This window comes from Astatotilapia calliptera, chromosome 23 (genome assembly GCF_964374335.1).
Source record: "Astatotilapia calliptera chromosome 23, fAstCal68.1, whole genome shotgun sequence".
In the NCBI taxonomy this organism is placed as follows: domain Eukaryota; kingdom Metazoa; phylum Chordata; class Actinopteri; order Cichliformes; family Cichlidae; genus Astatotilapia; species Astatotilapia calliptera.
The window spans coordinates 10,568,679-10,586,473 of NC_137443.1; the positions used below are offsets into that span (position 1 = coordinate 10,568,679).

Here is a 17,795-nt window from a genome sequence, read left to right on the forward strand (position 1 = left end):
CCTGTATGTTCGTGTTTGCAGCCCTGTGTCAGGCTCAGTGGAGTAAAGGCATGAAGTAGGGCTGCACGATTTTGCATAAAATGAGAATCACGATTTTTTGGCTTAGAATTGAGATCACGATTCTCTCACGATTTTCTTTTCCAATATAAATATTTATTGCAGATATTAACTGCACATCAACTTCGTAACAATTGAAACTGAACATAAAAACAACAAATGTCTCACGTTTTGTTGTTGCCGCAAAATGTTGTACTGCTTGAAATTCCGTCTCCACCGTTGCTCGACACTGCGTGTATAGAGCAGGTAGTGCAACAATAGAAAAATAGTTGCGGGACGGCACTGTGTAGCGTTTGTCTAGGGTGTTGATCATTTTCCTAAATCCCTCGTTTTGCACAGTGTTGATGGGAGCCATATCTTTGGTCAGGTGATAAGTAATAGCCTCCGTAATTTCTTTGTGCCTGCGGGAGTTCGACGTGTATAGGGAAGCGCTGTATAAGGTTCCCGTTATTGATGTTTGGGTGGTTGACCGGGACGGATTTTCTCCTGTCACTTTCTCGTCATCCCTGACGTGCTCGCCGTTGTTTTTTCCCTGCTAACTTTAGCATCACACGGCACAGCTTCTGTATCACATGGTATAAGGCTCCGCCCTTGTCATTTGTTGAGCAGGAAGAGTGAACGCTTGTTTTCATGCAGATTACGTCCCGGATCAAAATGCGGTACAATCGTCGCCGTCTTTTTTTCTTTTCTTTTTTAAGTCGTCATTTGGAAATGAGATCGCACATAAGTATGAATCGAGATCGCGATTTTCTAACGATTAATCGTGCAGCCCTAGCATGAAGACAAACAACAAACAAAGTGTGTCGCTGCAGCTAGCTCCCTGTTGCTAGCTAACCTCTTTTTTCTTCTTGTTACGAGGTTGTTTCTTTCATACAGTGCACAGCTTCCATATCACGAGAAAGGAGGTGAGGGAAACATGGTTGTGGATAAAAACAATAAAATTCTTGTGAATGAAATATTCCATAAACTAGCTGTTAATATAAAACGTCATCATTTAAGGCTCTTTTGTTTTGTGTGAACTCCTTCACCTGAGCTATGGCTCCTGCAGTCCAGGTGAAGTACCGGTAAGCCTTAAACATCTGTGCCAGGATCAGAGTGATCCTATCCACTCTATTTTGCATGACAGCGCATGCTCAGTGAGGCTCACCTGGCTGCGGAGCTGCTTGATCGAGTGTTGAAGGGTCAGGATGTGGTTAAAGAGCGGGCTTTGCAGCGTCTCCCGCAGGTTTCCCAGGGTTTCGCTGTGGGTCCACTCCTCCCGCTGCACCAGTTTGGCCTGCAGACGCTCCAGAGCTGCCAGCACCTGCTGACGCTCCGTCGAGGACACTGAGGACAAAAACAGCTTGTGAAGCGTGGTCTCGGATAAACGCGAATCATTGGATGGTTTCTCTTGAGTTATAGTCAGGACTTACCTGTCGGGACATTTTCAAACATCTCTGCTGTGCTCTCACCGTCCTCTGTTCTGGAGGACCTAACCTAAACCAGGAAGAACCGAGAACAACTTTATTTCCTTCAGCTCTGGACCAAGTCTGATAAACGCCTACTAAAATACGAGCAAGTGTGGAGATACTTGTGCTCTGACACCTCACAGCACGACTCATACTGACTGCTCTTTCTGTCATCAACAACACTGCATGAAGTCACAGGAAAACATGCATGTCAGCACCCGTGCACTGTCTGTCTCAGGTGAGTCACACTCACCTTTTCTCCCACCAAAATTGGCCAAAATATGACCCAACACAGAACACCAAAAACATAATATCAGAAACACCATCAAACACCTTGCTCATTTCTTTCTGCTTATCCAAATCAGGGTCACAGGGGGTGGAGCCTATCCCAGCTGCCATAGGGCAACATGCGGGTACAGCTGGCCAGATTGTCCAGGGCAAACACAGAGAGACAACCAACTGGTATTAATGAGCCTAACCTAACCTTAACTAACCGTAACTAACCCCATCAACCTCAAAAAGACAAAAACCAAAGTGATGCTGAAAATCCCTGAAAACGATAAAGTAAAGATGGTAAAGATAACAAACTACGAACTCCAAACACAAAAGGCAAATACCACAAACAGCAAATACTACAAACTGAAGTACCACAAAAACCAGCCCTGCGTGAAGAAAATACTACACAGAGCAGATTTATGAAACAGGCCTGTAAACACTGAAATTTGACACCAAACAGGAAAAAACAAGATGAAAACTATGACAGGGAACCGGAAACCGAGAACGTACCATCAACACCAAAACCGTCACGAGCACCGGAGAATCGTGTGACACAGCACCACACCCTGAACCTACCACCGACACCCCAGCAGGTGCCCGCAATCACGTGACCGCAACTTTAACACAGTCCCTTTGAGTCACCATGGTAACGGTAGCCCTGACCTGACGGTGTTTACTGGTTTCCATTTCGCAAAGTGACGTTTCTGACCTTACCTGCGCGTTCTCGCCCTGCCGTGTACTGTGCCCTCCGAGCCACCGTACTTTTCACCATTCTACTTTCTAAAAACTTGTACCTAATACCTAAGGAGTTACTTCACACCTTCTTTCACTGTGGTGTCTGAAAGCACTCAGGTACTTCCCACCTGTGGCTAACACGGCCGTCCTCGGAGTGTCCAGGTGTGGCAGGTGAGCCTCGATATCAACACGGAATATTTTCTCAGTCAGAGCCGAGCCGAGCTATTGTCTAGCTCTCTCTCTCACACACTCACACACGGTCCACACACACCCAACACCGAAACCAAACAGCATGACGCAGAGGGGGTCTGAGGCACTCACCTGTCAGCTCACCTGAGAAATCAGGAAGTGAAACTGAGCAGCGGAGTCGGAGGGGGAGGGGGCGGACAGACGGTATTTTCACCTGTACATATTTTAACCTGCATGTTTGGCCCTTGGTTCACCTCATAGCGTCACAGAGCGCGCGAGCAGGTGCGTCAAAGTTTACAACAGGTGAAAGCCGCACTTTAACCGCCTCTCTCTCTCTCTCTCACTCACACACACACACACGCACACACAGGTACAAAGTCTGAGTTCAGATCATGAGAAAAAAGTAAAGAGTTAAAGGAGCTTCTCCTCCTCTTCTTTCTCCTCACCGAGAACTCCGCTCCGCTAGCCTTAGCCGCTAACTGCGGCAGAAACTGCGCTTCCGGTCCGCACTCTAACAGAGAAACAGTCCGCACAAGAAGCGACACTTTCCCCAGAAAAAGACGTAGATTCTCAGAGTTTCAAACTGGTAAGAAACTCACATAAACTGGATCCAGTCTGCCACCAGCGTCACTTTAATGCCGCATTCATGGCGGTAGGAAATCTGATGTCTAAGGATGCAAAAGCATAATGTAAGGATCATTTTGTTTTCTTATCATTAGTTTAACTGTTTTTTATTCCGTATTCTGTTTAAAAGCACATTCATTATTTTAGCACAATAAGGAAGAGAAATTATTTCTACATCTGAGATAAAATATCCATACTAAAACGAGAAAATAACACACATGAAGCAGGTTGAAACTGTTTTACCTGCCAGCATTTTAAGCTTATTTAAAGAGCTGATTTTATAACAAGAACAAAGGTTATATATGTCTTATGGTTAAAAATGGTTAGATTTGAAAACGATACAAATAAAACCAAAATAATAAATATAAATGGTTTGCCGAGCCTTCCTGGTCCTACATCGCTCTGAGTTCCCAGCATGCTGCAAGTCCATGAAGGTACCGCCCTGTCACGTGATTGAGGGAATCATGGCGTCCTCCCGGAGGCGGCTGCTGTATGTTCGCTCCGGGGCGCTCAGCCTCTTATTTTACTGCGTTTATTCGCACCTGCAGCTGGTCCTGAGCGAGGAGGTGGAGAACTGCCAGAACCTGAGACTCGGACAATATCCTTCCGTCCGTGTTTACCGCGCTTTAACGCCTCATTACCGGGGTCACGGGACGGCTAACGTTAGCCTAGCTTCTCTGTGACATTCAGATCAAAACGTTACATTTGGACGTTTTTTGGGGGTCCGTGGCTTAACGCGGGTTTCTCCTCTCATAGAATAGCACTGTGTGTTTGCATGTTTGGGACCTGAAGGGTTTTTCAGTCTGATCGATATTTTCAGTGTGGTCAGATTAAAGTTTCAAAGGAAGACAAGCTTCCCGTTGTCTTTGCAGTTACGAACGGATATTTAACTTCAGTCTGAAGACCGAACAGTTCACTTGTGTCAGGAGAGCTCAGAGACCCGAATCAGGAGAATAAGTTTGTTTCATAAACACAGAATGTTTACTCAGTGCAGCACTCTGCTGTTTTCATCAGTCAGTCTACCTAATGATACGATATTACTGTGATTTTTAACCTTCGTGTCCTTCATCAGTGTCTGTTTTACCCAGTAAGATAAAGTTCAGTTATTGGCAACCAAGCCAAGACTGTCACTAAAACCTGCCGTAAATGTTGCCATAAGATGAAGTTAGTCTGCAACTGAATGCAGTCCGCCTCTGATAATTCACCAAAGTTTATTACAAGTATGATTTGTGACAATTTGAAAATCATGCATCTGTTGCTGTCTCCATAGACAGAAATTCACATTTAATTATCACATCTGCACTCAGCAGCCTTCCTGTGCTAGAGGATTATAACCAGGGTACAGCCCAGAGTAGATCTGTGCTCCGTGATAACTGATGGGAACATGATGGCAATCAATCTGCATTTATAAAGCAGTTATTTGCAAACCTTCAGCAGTCTCGGCGAGTGGCCGCAGTAAGACAGAGTGTTTGCAGAAATGTTGCTTTCCGTCAGATGACCTGTGATCATTGTGAGTGAACCACCTACGAACTGTGGGCACCTGCAGTCAGCACAGGGTGAGAGAAAACAGCCGCACAGTCAGCACCAGGTACGGAGAAAACAGCTGTACAGTCGGCAAGAGGTTGCTGATTTAATTGTACATGTGAGGAAGCTAATGTTATCTCAGGATGGTGTGCATGAGATTGTTTGTAGGATTCCAGAGTATTTTCATTTATTTAATGAAGTATCGATATTTGGGGTCCTTGTATCCATACAGTATCTTGACACGATGCTGTATCGACTTCTTTTCCCCGCCCCTAAACCACGGCCTACGCCATGTCACGTAGAAACAGGCTGCAGATGTTTTCCGACTGAAGTGTGTTTGCCTTCCTTTACTCTGCTCACGTATAAATGCAACGATCCAAAGATCGATGAATCCACTCAGGAGCCAGAGAACTGCAGGGACATGACGGCGTGGGGTGAGTCTCACTTCAGATTAGATTTTTTTCTGTTTGTGGGCGGTGGCTTAAAAAACAGACAGACTCTAAAACTGAAGATGTTGCAGAGCTCCTCTTCTGCAGGCTTCCACAGGTCAGCCAATCAAGAGAAACTGTACTTTATTTTGGGGGCGGGGTATAAAGTGAGCAGAGTTTTTCAGACAGGATGAACTGAGGGTTTGCACTGAAGCTGGGATCAGGCAAAGAAGGATTATTATGAATCGTGAATCATGCGGAGCTGCTCAATGGCACGAATACGATCATAACTGCATCTAAACAAGTGTGTGTGTGTGTGTGTGTGTGTGTGTGTGTGTGTGTGTGTGTGTGTGCGCGCACACAGTGGAATGCCTCCCAGCTCCAAACATCAGCTGTCGGCTCTCCAACGGGACGGTGTTCAGGTTTAGCGGGGACGAGGTCGGCTTCAACAAATCCATCCCCTGCAGAAATGTGTGAGTATTCACAGTGCAAGCACAAACACACACACACTCCTCTATAGATTTTGGTGTGTGTGTGTGTGTGTGAGCTTCAGGTGGTTTGATGCTCTCTGTGTTTCCTGTCAGGAGTGGTTATTCCTACAAAGTGGCCGTGGCATTGTCTCTGTTTCTGGGCTGGCTCGGAGCAGATCGCTTCTACCTGGGATATCCTGCTCTGGGTACTCTCTCTCTCTCTCTCTCTCACACACACACACACACACACACACACAGACACCTGCAGCTTTTATTTTGATGCCTGTAGTTTGGGTGGCCAGCTCTCTCACTTCATCTAGTTTTAGTAAAGCAGGTGTGTGTGGTGGGTGGGGGTGAAGTCAGGTGACACCTGTCGCTGAGCAGGTGTACTGTCAGGCGTCAGTATTTGGACAGTGATTCCTCAGGTTCAGCCTTTCAGGTTTAATTTAAAGAATTGAATAAAAGGAAAAACCACCTTAGAGTCACGCTTTAGATTTACAGCTTTCTCATGTCTGCAGGTATTTATTAAAGTGAATACTATGTACTAGGGCTGGGCCATATCATACAGTTCACGGTAATACCGGTATAATGTTGGGCAACGATAAGAAAATGAAATATCGTGGTAGAATATGGGTAAAACGCGCATGCGTAGTGCCTTTGTTTTCATATGCACATGGTGGAAAAAGCTTGGCGGCAACGGAGAATGAGAAGGGGGAAAGCGGATCGTTGAATGAAATGGATGAACCAGAATTGGTTTGTAAAAATTCTGCAGCTTCAGTGGTGTGGAACTGGTTTAGCTTTCATCCGTCACATACACAACAAAGCACTACTTTTGGTAGAGCATGCTAGCGGGCCGTTGTTATTACCGTGTTTTTTGGAAAATACACTTAAAATCAATCCTTTGATTTTTCTGAAAATCGCCAGTGCCCCTTATAATCCCGTGTGCCTTATGTATGAATTCTGGTTGTGTTTACTGACCTCGAAACGATTTTATGTACACGGCGCTCGAAAATCTGTCAAATGTTTCAGTACGACTTTACTAAGCTACGAAGCCGCACCGCTTGATGGATTGTCGGAGCATTACGGCTATCGTAGGCAGGAGCCTCGCGGAGTGATACGTACGGTGCTTCAACATAATATTACCGTATTGTGTGTGTAAAACCTCTTTTTACGTTTTGTGGATATTATACATGGTTATACTGAGGATATGTCGGCCAATTTCCACTGGAAATGCTTTTTGGTTAAACTGTCAGCAAAGAATTTGCATTTGCACTGTAAAATTTTTCTATAACTTTAATGCACATAAAAAAAACAGCTGCTTGTTTAAGCGAAAATACATTGATGGGTTGGGTTTTTTTGCACTAATAAAGTTGTGGAGTTGTAAAGTATTTTGTCTGGTGTCAATTATATCGTCAGTTATATCGTTATCACAAAATTTCATATGTATATTGTGATAAATATTTTTGGTCATATTGGCCTGCTCTACTATGTACTGTAACATTCAGACAATGATCTCAGACACTGACTCAGGGCAGGAAGACCAGATACAAGAGGAGGAGTTGAGAAGTTTGAGAAAGCACACGCAGACATGTTTTCATTGCGTTTCATCTGAGCGAAACCAACAGCAGAGCAGGAGGCTGCAGGCTGATGAGTCTCAGCTCCTTCATGTAAATAATGCATCCTCACTCCTTTGCACTCTGAAGACTTTCTGCTGTAAAATTAGCAGCAGAGTCCCTGTGCCCCCACAGGACACTTCAGCACACAGGCTTACGTACAGTGACAGCTGGAGGGTTTTTGCACCCGGCGTGTCCGGCGTCCTCAGGTGTGGCTTTACACCCCAGCTGATCTCTGACACAAACTGTACAATAAAATCTGAATTAAAATTTAAAAAACTGTTTCAGCGGGCTGTGTTGCTGCTGCATGTGATCTGAGAGAGTCATGTGACCTGAGAGTTGCTGCGTCCTCCTGATTACAAACCTGGAATGTTTCGCCTGTTTAAACAGGAATGAGATCCATTCACACAACACAAAATAAAACCCAGACGGACAGGAAAAGATTCAAACATGATCCAAAAACACAAAATAATTTTTAAAAAGAATTATCAGAAAACATCAAGTGTCCATTTAAAACAGACTAAATGTTTAAAACAAGATGAACATGTTTCAGTCATGGGAATATTTTATATTTGTTATTTAATGAAGACTGTCTCTCTCTCAGGACTGTTGAAGTTCTGCACTGTTGGTTTCTGTGGGATTGGCACACTCATCGACTTCATATTGATCGCCATGCAGGTGAGTCATGAATCCTGCACCGGCACCAGCTAGCTGATCACCATTATCATCATCATCGCCATGGCTGAAAATGTCCCCTTTACGTTGAATCTGGTTGGTCTCATGTGTTTGTTTCCTGGGGTCAGAGGTCAGCAGGCTGAAGATCAAACTCACCCAAACTGTAGCAAAAGATCAGATGGATCTGAGCAGCGATTTAGAGCCCGCTGTCACTTCTTCTCTGTTGTTAACAGTGACGCCTGTGATGAAGCATTCCTCTGTTCCATTTCACTGTGTGTGTCTGTGTGGGGTGGTGGTGGGGGCCTTATGAATAAGCAGGCAGCAGCTTTCTGGGTATTATTTACGTCCATCCATTGGTGGCTCGGCGAGGCCCCTTTAATGAATGAATCTTCCGGAAGGTCCTAATGGACTCTGAGAGCACGGAGACAGATGGATGAAGCAGAAGGTGAAGGGACAGATCTCCCTGTCCTGCTGAACCGTTTTAGATAATATAGACTGGAAATCCATCGGGGGGGGGGGGGGGGGGCTGAACGGGCTGTGGCTATTAACCCCGCCCACACCCAACTAAGACACAGGAAGAGCGAACGGCCCTTTAGGAGTTTTAGGCATTGGGAGGTATCCGCTCCCATTCAGACCACAACTGTGATTAATATTCAAGGCTCATTACATTTGGTGGATGATAAAATATGCTGTTAGTAGAATTCAGTGATGATGAACGTCATTTAGCGCTTTAGCTGCTTCAAGCTGCTGCTAAAACATCCTGCTGGCTCCTGCTTACACCCCAGTCATCAAGAGGACGGAGGAAAGTATCCTCACCCTACAAGGATGTTTCGAAGCCACTGACTGGGACAGCCTTCTTTCTCCTTCTGACATTGACAAATAAGTCAACACGGTGACATCATACAACTCCTTCTGTGTTGACAACATTATCCCCTCAAAACAGTCTCCATCTACCTCAACAACAAACCCTGGATTACCAAGGAACTCAAGGAAATCCTTAATAAAAAATTTTCTTCACCGGCTCTGCACTGGACAAAAAGGAGGTCAAGAGGGCCATAAAAACTGCTAAACGGAAGTATTAAAAACACAGTTGAAAACAAATTCACCACAGGGGACCTCCACTCAGCCTGGCAGGCCCCCAAAACCATGGCCTCTGTGAATACTGCGGTCACCACCCCCAGAACCATCCAGGTGGAGGGCAGCAACCCCTCCTTCCCTCCCTGACGACCTCAACACTTTCTACAGGTTTGAGACGGACAACATGGCCCAGCTTGAGGAGACCAGATCCTCACTCAAACCTGGCAGCTCTCCACTCACCTTCAGGACTGAGGACGTGGTGTGAGCCCTAAGGAGGACCAGGGAGAGGAGCTCCCTGACAACATTGCAGTCGAGTTCTGAGGCACTGTCCAGGGCAACTAGGAAGTGTGTTCCGGACTCTATTTCTGAAATTCTCTGCCAACACAGAGGAGATTCTTAGGAGGTGCCACCAACGGCTATACCTCCTTAGGAAACTCAACTCCTTTGGAGTCAGCACACCCATCATGATGACTTTTTACTATGCCTTCCTGGAAAGCGTCATGACCTTCTCCATCACCTGCTGGTTCCATTCCCTCAGCCTTCAGAACAAGAACAGACTGCAGCACACTGCATCAGTGTGCTCTAAAATCATTGGCCTGCCTGTCAGAACACAGGTTTTCAGCCAACAGGCCCTCAGACAGGCATCCAAAATCATCAACGACCCCTCTCACATTCTTCACCCCGCATTTCAATGGCTCCCCTCTGGGCGACGCCTCCGCTGCATTTCCTGCAGGACTGAGACGAGGAGAGCCACCTTTGTCCCCAAAGCCACTCTGCTTTTTAACTCCAGCCGATAAGACCATTTCCCACACCCATAAGAATAACCTACACTCTTCTTATACTACAGACACTATTCACTTTTAGTCACTTACAGCTATTTATTCACCTTTCAGTCACTTTAATTTTAAGACTGTGTCATTTTAAAACTGTATATTCTGTGTATTTATTATTTCACCCTTATTGCCTGTTCTTATTGTCCTTATCTTCAACGTTATGCTGCTCTGTTGTTTGTTAATTGCCCCTTGGGAATAAATAACATCTTCTGATTCTGATGTGACAGGTTTTCCAGACATTCTTCGAGCGTGGAAATGAAATTCCCTTTTACGTTTATCCTCACTGAATATGACAATGAATAAAAACAGAAGAGGACCCAGAGTCAAACTCCAAACCTGATTCTGGCTGATGGAGGCTCAAACCATCCTCACAAACGCACAAATATTAATCTTGTCCTCCTGCTGAGCATCTTTGTTAAAGCGTCAGCCTTCAGCTGCTTTGAGCACGATCACCTCCACCTCTGCTTTAGAAGCTCACAGAAACAACAACTCCGCTTTCTGAAAACCTGGCTCTAATTTCCCTCCCTCTCTCTGGTTTCTCCTGCAGATCGTGGGTCCAGCAGACGGATCGAACTACATTGTGGATTATTACGGCGCCCGTCTGACCCGTCTGTCCATCACCAACGAGACTTTCAGGAAGCCACATCACTCTCTGTGAGCTCACCTGGACGCTGCCTGTAAGTTTTTAGGTCTTAAACGTCAGTAAATGACTGATGTTCCGCAGTGTGTAGGGTTTCTTGATGCTTCATTTAGTCAGCCTCCGAGGTTGATGGTTGGAAGATGAACTGTTCCCAAATCTTTGTTTTTATCTGATCAGTGTTGTCCCTGATCGAGGGGCTTCTATGAATGACCAAATATTAAAGGATATTTTCTCCCTCTCTGTTTAGGCATCTCCATCAGTGCAATAAATTCAGACCTGCTGTGAAGAAATCCCTCCTCATCTTCAGTCACAGTCTGTTTGAATCTATTCAATGGTCGCTCCGAGTCATCCTTAAAAAAAACACTTAATTGCACTTTTGTTTTTTGGTGTGCTGACATGTTGCTCCACCCATTCCTGTCTCTAACTTATTCTGTTTGTCATAAAGACTTTGTAAATAAAGTTTCTTTTTGTTAATCTACACACCAGCATCTCTGTTATTACTGTAGATGTATTTCAGGCCTGTTTGACAGTCACCAGCAGTCTGCCTTTAGTTTAAACCTACGTTTAAATCCATCTTCTTGTCAGGGGGTTAGAATCACCAGTTAACCTAACCACACAGAAACCCCGGCCAAGAGGCCAGGAGCTTCTCCTGCTGTGAGGCAGCAGTGCTAACCACTGTGCCACCCACTGCTGGGGAAACTAAAAGGAAAACATATTTTCCTACTTTTCAGATAAGGGTGTGAAAACTTTTCTGAAGTCACAGAATTTCCAGCAGATTTCAAAGCTTCTCTTCCAACCTCGGCTACTTTAGTCACATTTGAGGTTTAATGTAAGCTTTTACTTCCTGTTTGTGGTTGAAGTTTACGGAGGTAATGATGCATTAAGACTTCTTAAAAACCAGACAGTGGAAAAACCTTCAAAATGAGCTGGATCTTTTTCCACTGCTGGGTTTTCCAGTTTTCTAGGCTCAAAGACACATTTCAGTGTTGCCACACAGCGATACGGCCAAGAGCACAGACAGGAAATGATATCACACTACCATCAGTCTGGAAATGTTTGGACGGTGAAAAAAATGTGGTTAAAAGTCTAGTGACTCCTGCAACTGTACATGGTAACTGAAGCAATAAACAAACCTGTGCAATTACAGCAACTGTTAGAGAAAACGCAACGCTCTGAGAACACGTGCAACAATACCGGACATCATACTAACATCTGCAACAACAGCAACCTGTGACATAACACCGTCATGTGCAGCTACAGCATCCGGTGACATTTGTACATTTTTGGTAAATGGTAAATGGCCTGTATTTATATAGCGCTTTACTAGTCCCTACGGACCCCAAAGCGCTTTACATATCCAGTCATCCACCCATTCACACACACATTCACACACTGGTGATGGCAAGCTACATTGTAGCCACAGCCACCCTGGGGCGCACTGACAGAGGCGAGGCTGCCGGACACTGGCGCCACCGGGCCCTCTGACCACCACCAGTAGGCAACGGGTGAAGTGTCTTGCCCAAGGACACAACGACCGAGACTGTCCAAGCCGGGGCTCGAACCGGCAACCTTCCGATTACAAGGCGAACGCCCAACTCTTGAGCCACAATCGCCCGTGGTTTTTCTAATGTTATCTTTCTGGTTTTGAACTTTCTGGTGCTGGACCATGCATTCATGTGTAACAGCTGGATTCAAATAACTTTGAGTAGAGCATATTCGTTTCTGCAATTGCTGTCTGTGTATGAACAGAAAATGTGATAATGGAGTCAAATTGAGCTGCTGAAGTAAAACATGAAGGCCAGTTTATTTTCTAATTTACACACAGAAACAGGAGTTCCTGTTAGCGCTGAGCAGCGAGCGTTTCCTCTGGTTAATTATTACTGTGTACACAGAGCGAGTGAGCGTGTGTGTGTGTGTTGGGGGTACTCCTTGTATTTCCATGTAGAGTTAGCCTCCATGTGGCTTTCATCAAAATTCAATTATCATCCTGAAGCACGCTTCACAAGATTCACAGTTCAGACCGGGAGGAAGCAGAAAGAGTGGGAGCTCTTTTGTGTGTGTGTGTGTGTGTGTGTGTGTGTGTGTGTGTGTGTGTGTGTGTGTGAGAGAGAGAGAGAGAGAGAGATGACAGAGAGGGATGATCCCAGGATCCTTCCTTTCATCTCAACATCCACCCTAGCGAAGAAAGGTGGATGTCTGATTGTCCGAGTGCATCAGGAGAAAGCTGACGTGCCAACATCTGTCGGCCTCAGCAGCAGACAGGATGTTAAAAAGCTGTAAGCTGACCCAAGCAGCTGTGGAACCTGCAGCAGGATCACAGAAGAAGAAAGGATGGAGAAGACTCTGAGCAGCAGAAACCTTAGGGTCACCCACAGTTTGGTTCAGTCTTAAAAAGAGGAATGCTAGAAGATTTGAGTGGATGATCTCAGGATTCTTTCCATGGAGAAGAAAACATCTTCATAAAACTGTAGATTTACACAGAGTGGATTTTACTAGGAATGCCTTCATAAATGTAAGTCCAGCCATCTGAAAGGTGAGATTAAAAAGCTGTAAAAGCTAAAGTCTCGTGGACTTCCACCTGAAGACATCACAGACATGGAAACCCGGTCTTCAACACCTTCCATCCAGGCCAAAATATGGCACATCACACATGCCAGGAGAATGATGGTTTCACTTCAAAGCTATTGTGGCTGTGTCAGAATCAGCATCAACATATACGTTACATTTTAAACACATCTGTCTGACCTCTTCTGATGTCTGGACGTTTTGATTCAAGTAATAATTCACATTGAAGAAGTTACAGCAGCACGATTTTACACAAATGTGTTATTTATCTTAAATCTTAACTTTATCATAAATGTTTTAAGGGATAATTTCTCACAGCAGCACCGTGAGGACTTGGGTCAGTCTGGGTTTGATCACAGCAGCATCTAGTGGGCATCAAGGGAACTGCAGATGGTCACATGTCAACAGAGGAGGCTACTGATTGGTTCGTAGAAAATTCCCCTCTAGCCCCTGCAAGCTTGGGTCCTCCTCTGTGACTTGAGGGTCCTGCACAGTATCTTAGCTGCTCCTGGGACTGCGCTCTTCTAGACAGATGTCTCAGATGTTGTTCCAGGAATCTGCTGGAGCCACTCGCCTAGTTTGGAAGTCACTGCACTAAGTGCTCCGATTACCCCTGGGACCCCTGCTGTCATTTTTTATTGTTACATCTATCACTATGGCTGTCTTCCTCTGCTTGTCCACCACTACTATGTCCAGTTGGTTAGCCATTACCAGTTTGTCTGTATCTGGAATTCCCACGGGATCTTAGCTCGGTCATTCTACACCACCCTAGAGGGCGTCTCCCATTTTGACCTTGGGACTTCCAGGCCATGCTCAGCAAAAATGTTTCTGTATACTATGCTGGCTGCTTGGTTGTGGCGTTCCATGTATGCCCTGCTTGCTAGCATCTTGCACCCTGCTGTCATGTGCTAGATTGTCTCAGGGGCATTTGTCCTGTGCTGCCATGATTAGTCCCTCTGTGCTGTCTTTCAGTCCAGCTTTGCCAGCCACTGGTAGGACTTTTGGATGTCAGCCACTTCCTCTATCTGCCAGTGGTGCATACCGTGCAGGGGCCTAGCCTTCCATGGTGCCTCAGGTATAGACTAAGCACACGGTCAGTTGTGGCTATCTTCCTGATGTACTTGTGGATGTTCATCATCTCATCTTGGTGGACCATGTCCAACATATATTTATATATACACACAAGTCCGTCGTCACAAAATACTGTGATTGGGAGGTAAAACACACACACACACACACACACACACACACACACACACACACACACACACACAAAGAGTGTGCTGTGTGGGAAACAGAGGCCATGAAATTACAGTTGTGTCGGTTGGAACGAAGTAGGAGGAAAGTTTGCAGATAAGGTGGAAGCTTCATGCAAACCTTCACCCAGCTGAGTGTGTGCCCTCCTGCACTTCTGTCTTTGTGAGGACCAGGAACGAGGAAACTGGTGGGGCCTGCAGGTCTGAGAGGAGGAGGGTCTGAGGGTTCAAACCAGGATTCAGGGTCAGAAGTCCTCACGAAGACGGATGTCCAAATGTGTTTGTTGATGGAAGTTCACAAAATAAATGCCAGACCGCTATAATCCCTGTGTGTGTGTGTGACCAGATAAGTCATTTCAATATTCACACTCGGTCGGTCACTGTGTGACACGGGCACTGTGTGAAGCTCAGCTGCACCAGTGTGTGTGTGTGTTTAATTTTTACACATTAATATCAGAAAGCAGAAATGGATTTTCCATTAAAGAGTGTTTGGTTTGAAAAATCGTTCCAGGATTTAAACCTCTGGCCTGATGTTTGAGACTGGACAGATCTGATCACTAATGTGTTCAATTCAGAAAATCATGATATTGGTGCTGCAGCTGCCTGTGTCTTTATGAATCTGCTTCAAATAAAGATTCATTTGTAGGATAATTAAAAATAGGTTACTTTATTTTACTTTTGTCCTTTGGTTCAAATGTAAAATTAGAACAAGCGTTGTATCAAACAAGAAGGCAGCTCACTCTGTGGTGCTTCCTTCACATATAATTTATTTTTCTCTCCCTTTAAATATAATTTAGCGCAAAGTTGTTTTTATTTGCCCTGTTGAAACCCATACCTGGCATCATTTTGAGTGTCATTATTGTTTATTTTATTGTATTACTTTTATTTATGTGAACATGTGTCACATTCATTTCATTGTTTAATAAAATTTGGTTAGATGTTTCGTCATAAATATCAAGAGAAAAAACGTTTCTTTAAAAGCATAAAGTATTCAGGAGCACAGTCCATGTATTTAAATTCTTATGTATGTAAACAGTTATAACCTGTTATTGTGATGCACAAAAAGTCACAATAATGTAATGTGGTGTTTAGAATCCCCATATATCATTCCCTATATGCCGATATACTGTCAGTACAAACAATGGCAATGGCAAACAGCTTTAGGAGAGGTCAGAGGTCAAACATGATGCGATATTTTTAATCTATATGCTGACAATACACAGCATGCTTGTTTCTAAGTTATTAGCTGTTGCTCAATTTTCCACCAATAATTATTCAATAAGCTGCATTGACCCCTAACACTTGGGCTTGGCCGAATCCTTCACAGCTCATTTACGGCAGAGTCTCAGTTTCAGCAACCGTGTTCATGCTTCAGAAACAAAGTCTTTAAATCAGGTACACATCTGTATCTCCAGGTCATCACAGGTAAATGATGGCCTGTCAGCTTGGGGTCAACTGCAGCAGTGTCTTCACGTTATTCCAAATTTTAAATCCCGTCAGAGAAAATATTAATGATATATTTATTAATTTACCAAACAAAGGGTACTGAGCCATCTGAGGTGCAACGAGCAGCTAACCCCCCCTCTTCTAATGAAGAGCTAATAATTCCTCCTCCTCTTTTTCTCCTCGTGTCCTTCAAGGTTCTTCAAACAGAGCTGGTCACGATTTAAAGCATCTGATCTTTAAATATGATTTTATGTCCCTGCAGACGAGACATTTACTCTGACAGGTCAACGTCTCCCCTGAGGAGGAAGCCCAGCCCACCACCGCCTCCTCATGTCATCGTGACTCTGTCCTCCACATCCTTTCCTCGCTGCTGTGATTCACAGACTGATCTTCTCCTCACGTCTCTGCTGTGGAACACTTCAGACTGACGTAAACATACACACGTTTAAAGCCTGATACAGAATCTGTTTGGCTACTGCGATTTCCTTGTTTCTATAACTCACCTGTTTAAATTGTATTAAAGCTGAACATTATATAAAAGTAAGAGTGCAACAAATCCGAGCTCAGGATTTTTCCACAGACTGTAAAACATGGACATACCGTATTTTCACGACCATAAGGCGCACTTAAAAGTCTTAGATTTTCTTCAAAAAGTACGGCGCGCCCTATAGCGCAGTGCGCCCTGTGTGTTGTAAGGAGGACGTAGTAGAGAACACCATGAGAACGCTAAAGGGTGAAGTGTGGGCGTTGATCGTATATACCGGACAATCGCACATACCTGTATAAAAGGACAGGTATGTGCATTATGTGGAACATCGTTGTTTTAACAACCCTGAAAATGGCAAAGAGACACGCTTATGAAGCACAGTTTAAACTGAAGGCCATCAGCTATGCGGAGGAACATGGAAATCGAGCAGCGGCGAGAGAATTTAAGATTAACGAATCGATGGTTCGCAAATGGAGGAAGCTAGAAAACAAGCTCCGGCAGGTCAAGAAAACGCAGCTGAGTTTCCGCAGACATAAGGCGAGGTGGCCCGAGCTGGAGGAAAGACTCAAGCGGTGGATCATCGAGCAAAGAACGAGCGGGAGAAGCGTTTCGACGGTCACCATTCGGCTAAAAGCAGTTTCACTAGCTGAAGAGATGAACATTGAACATTTCCAAGGAGGTCCGTCTTGGTGCTTTCGTTTTATGAAACGGTGCCATTTTTCCATCCGGACCAGGACTACGGTAGCGCAGCAACTTCCAGCGGATTATAAGGAAAAGCTGGCCATCTTCCGGTCCTACTGCAGCAAACACATCGGCGACAAAAACATCCAGCTCAGCCACATCACGAACATGGACGAGGTCCCGCTCACTTTTGACATCCCGGTGAGTCACACTGTGGAGAAGAAGGGGACCAGCACGGTAGCGATACGCACAACGGGGTATGAAAAGTCTTCTTTTACTGTTGTGCTTGGCTGCCATGCTAATGGACAGAAACTGCCGCCTATGGTGATTTTTAAGCGAAAGACTTTGCCTAAAGAGAAGTTTCCAGCAGGAATCATCATTAAGGCAAATGAAAAGGGCTGGATGGATGAGGAAATGATGAAAGAGTGGCTGAGGGAGGTGTATGTAAGGAGACCAGGTGGTTTTTTCCACGCATCACCATCGCTCTTAATCTGTGACTCTATGCGTGCCCATCTCACAGCCGATGTGAAAAAACTAGTGAAACAAATGAACTGTGAGCTTGCTGTCATTCCGGGAGGCCTGACAAAGGAACTCCAACCGCTGGACATCGGTGTGAACCGCCCGTTCAAAGTAAGGCTGCGAGCGGCCTGGGAGCGATGGATGACCGATGGAGACCACAGTTTCACCAAGAGTGGAAGGCAGCGCCGGGCGAGTTACGCCACAATTTGCCAATGGATTGTAGATGCTTGGGCTAACATGTCTGCTGGCACT

General features: G+C 45.0%; 2 protein-coding genes across 14 annotated transcripts in view; one reads left to right on the top strand and one right to left on the bottom strand.

The window, feature by feature from the left end:
* The window catches only part of patj (PATJ crumbs cell polarity complex component), a 94,172-nt gene extending 90,352 nt beyond the window's left edge, over positions 1 to 3,820 (bottom strand). For 4 of the 12 annotated variants that reach the window (XM_080297153.1, XM_080297143.1, XM_080297144.1 and 1 more), the window contains exons 1-3: positions 3,726 to 3,820; positions 1,470 to 1,533; positions 1,205 to 1,383 (exon numbers count right to left, since the gene is read on the bottom strand). In XM_080297153.1, the coding sequence (XP_080153279.1) occupies positions 1,205 to 1,383; positions 1,470 to 1,533; positions 3,726 to 3,746 (264 nt within the window). In that variant the 5' untranslated portion in view covers positions 3,747 to 3,820. The other 8 variants (XM_080297148.1, XM_080297145.1, XM_080297152.1 and 5 more) reach the window with 8 other exon arrangements.
* On the top strand, positions 3,338 to 11,069 carry tm2d1 (TM2 domain containing 1). 2 transcript variants are annotated; one of them, XM_026159724.2, is made up of 7 exons: positions 3,338 to 3,927; positions 5,214 to 5,287; positions 5,646 to 5,754; positions 5,866 to 5,957; positions 7,969 to 8,042; positions 10,497 to 10,626; positions 10,837 to 11,069. In XM_026159724.2, exons 1-6 carry the CDS (start codon positions 3,698 to 3,700, stop codon positions 10,605 to 10,607), a joined length of 690 nt encoding a protein of 229 aa, XP_026015509.2. In that variant the 5' UTR covers positions 3,338 to 3,697; the 3' UTR covers positions 10,608 to 10,626; positions 10,837 to 11,069. The 2 variants fall into 2 exon arrangements, with proteins under 2 accessions (XP_026015509.2, XP_080153280.1); XM_080297154.1 differs by lacking the exon at positions 5,866 to 5,957.
* The last annotated feature ends 6,726 nt before the right edge of the window (positions 11,070 to 17,795 follow it).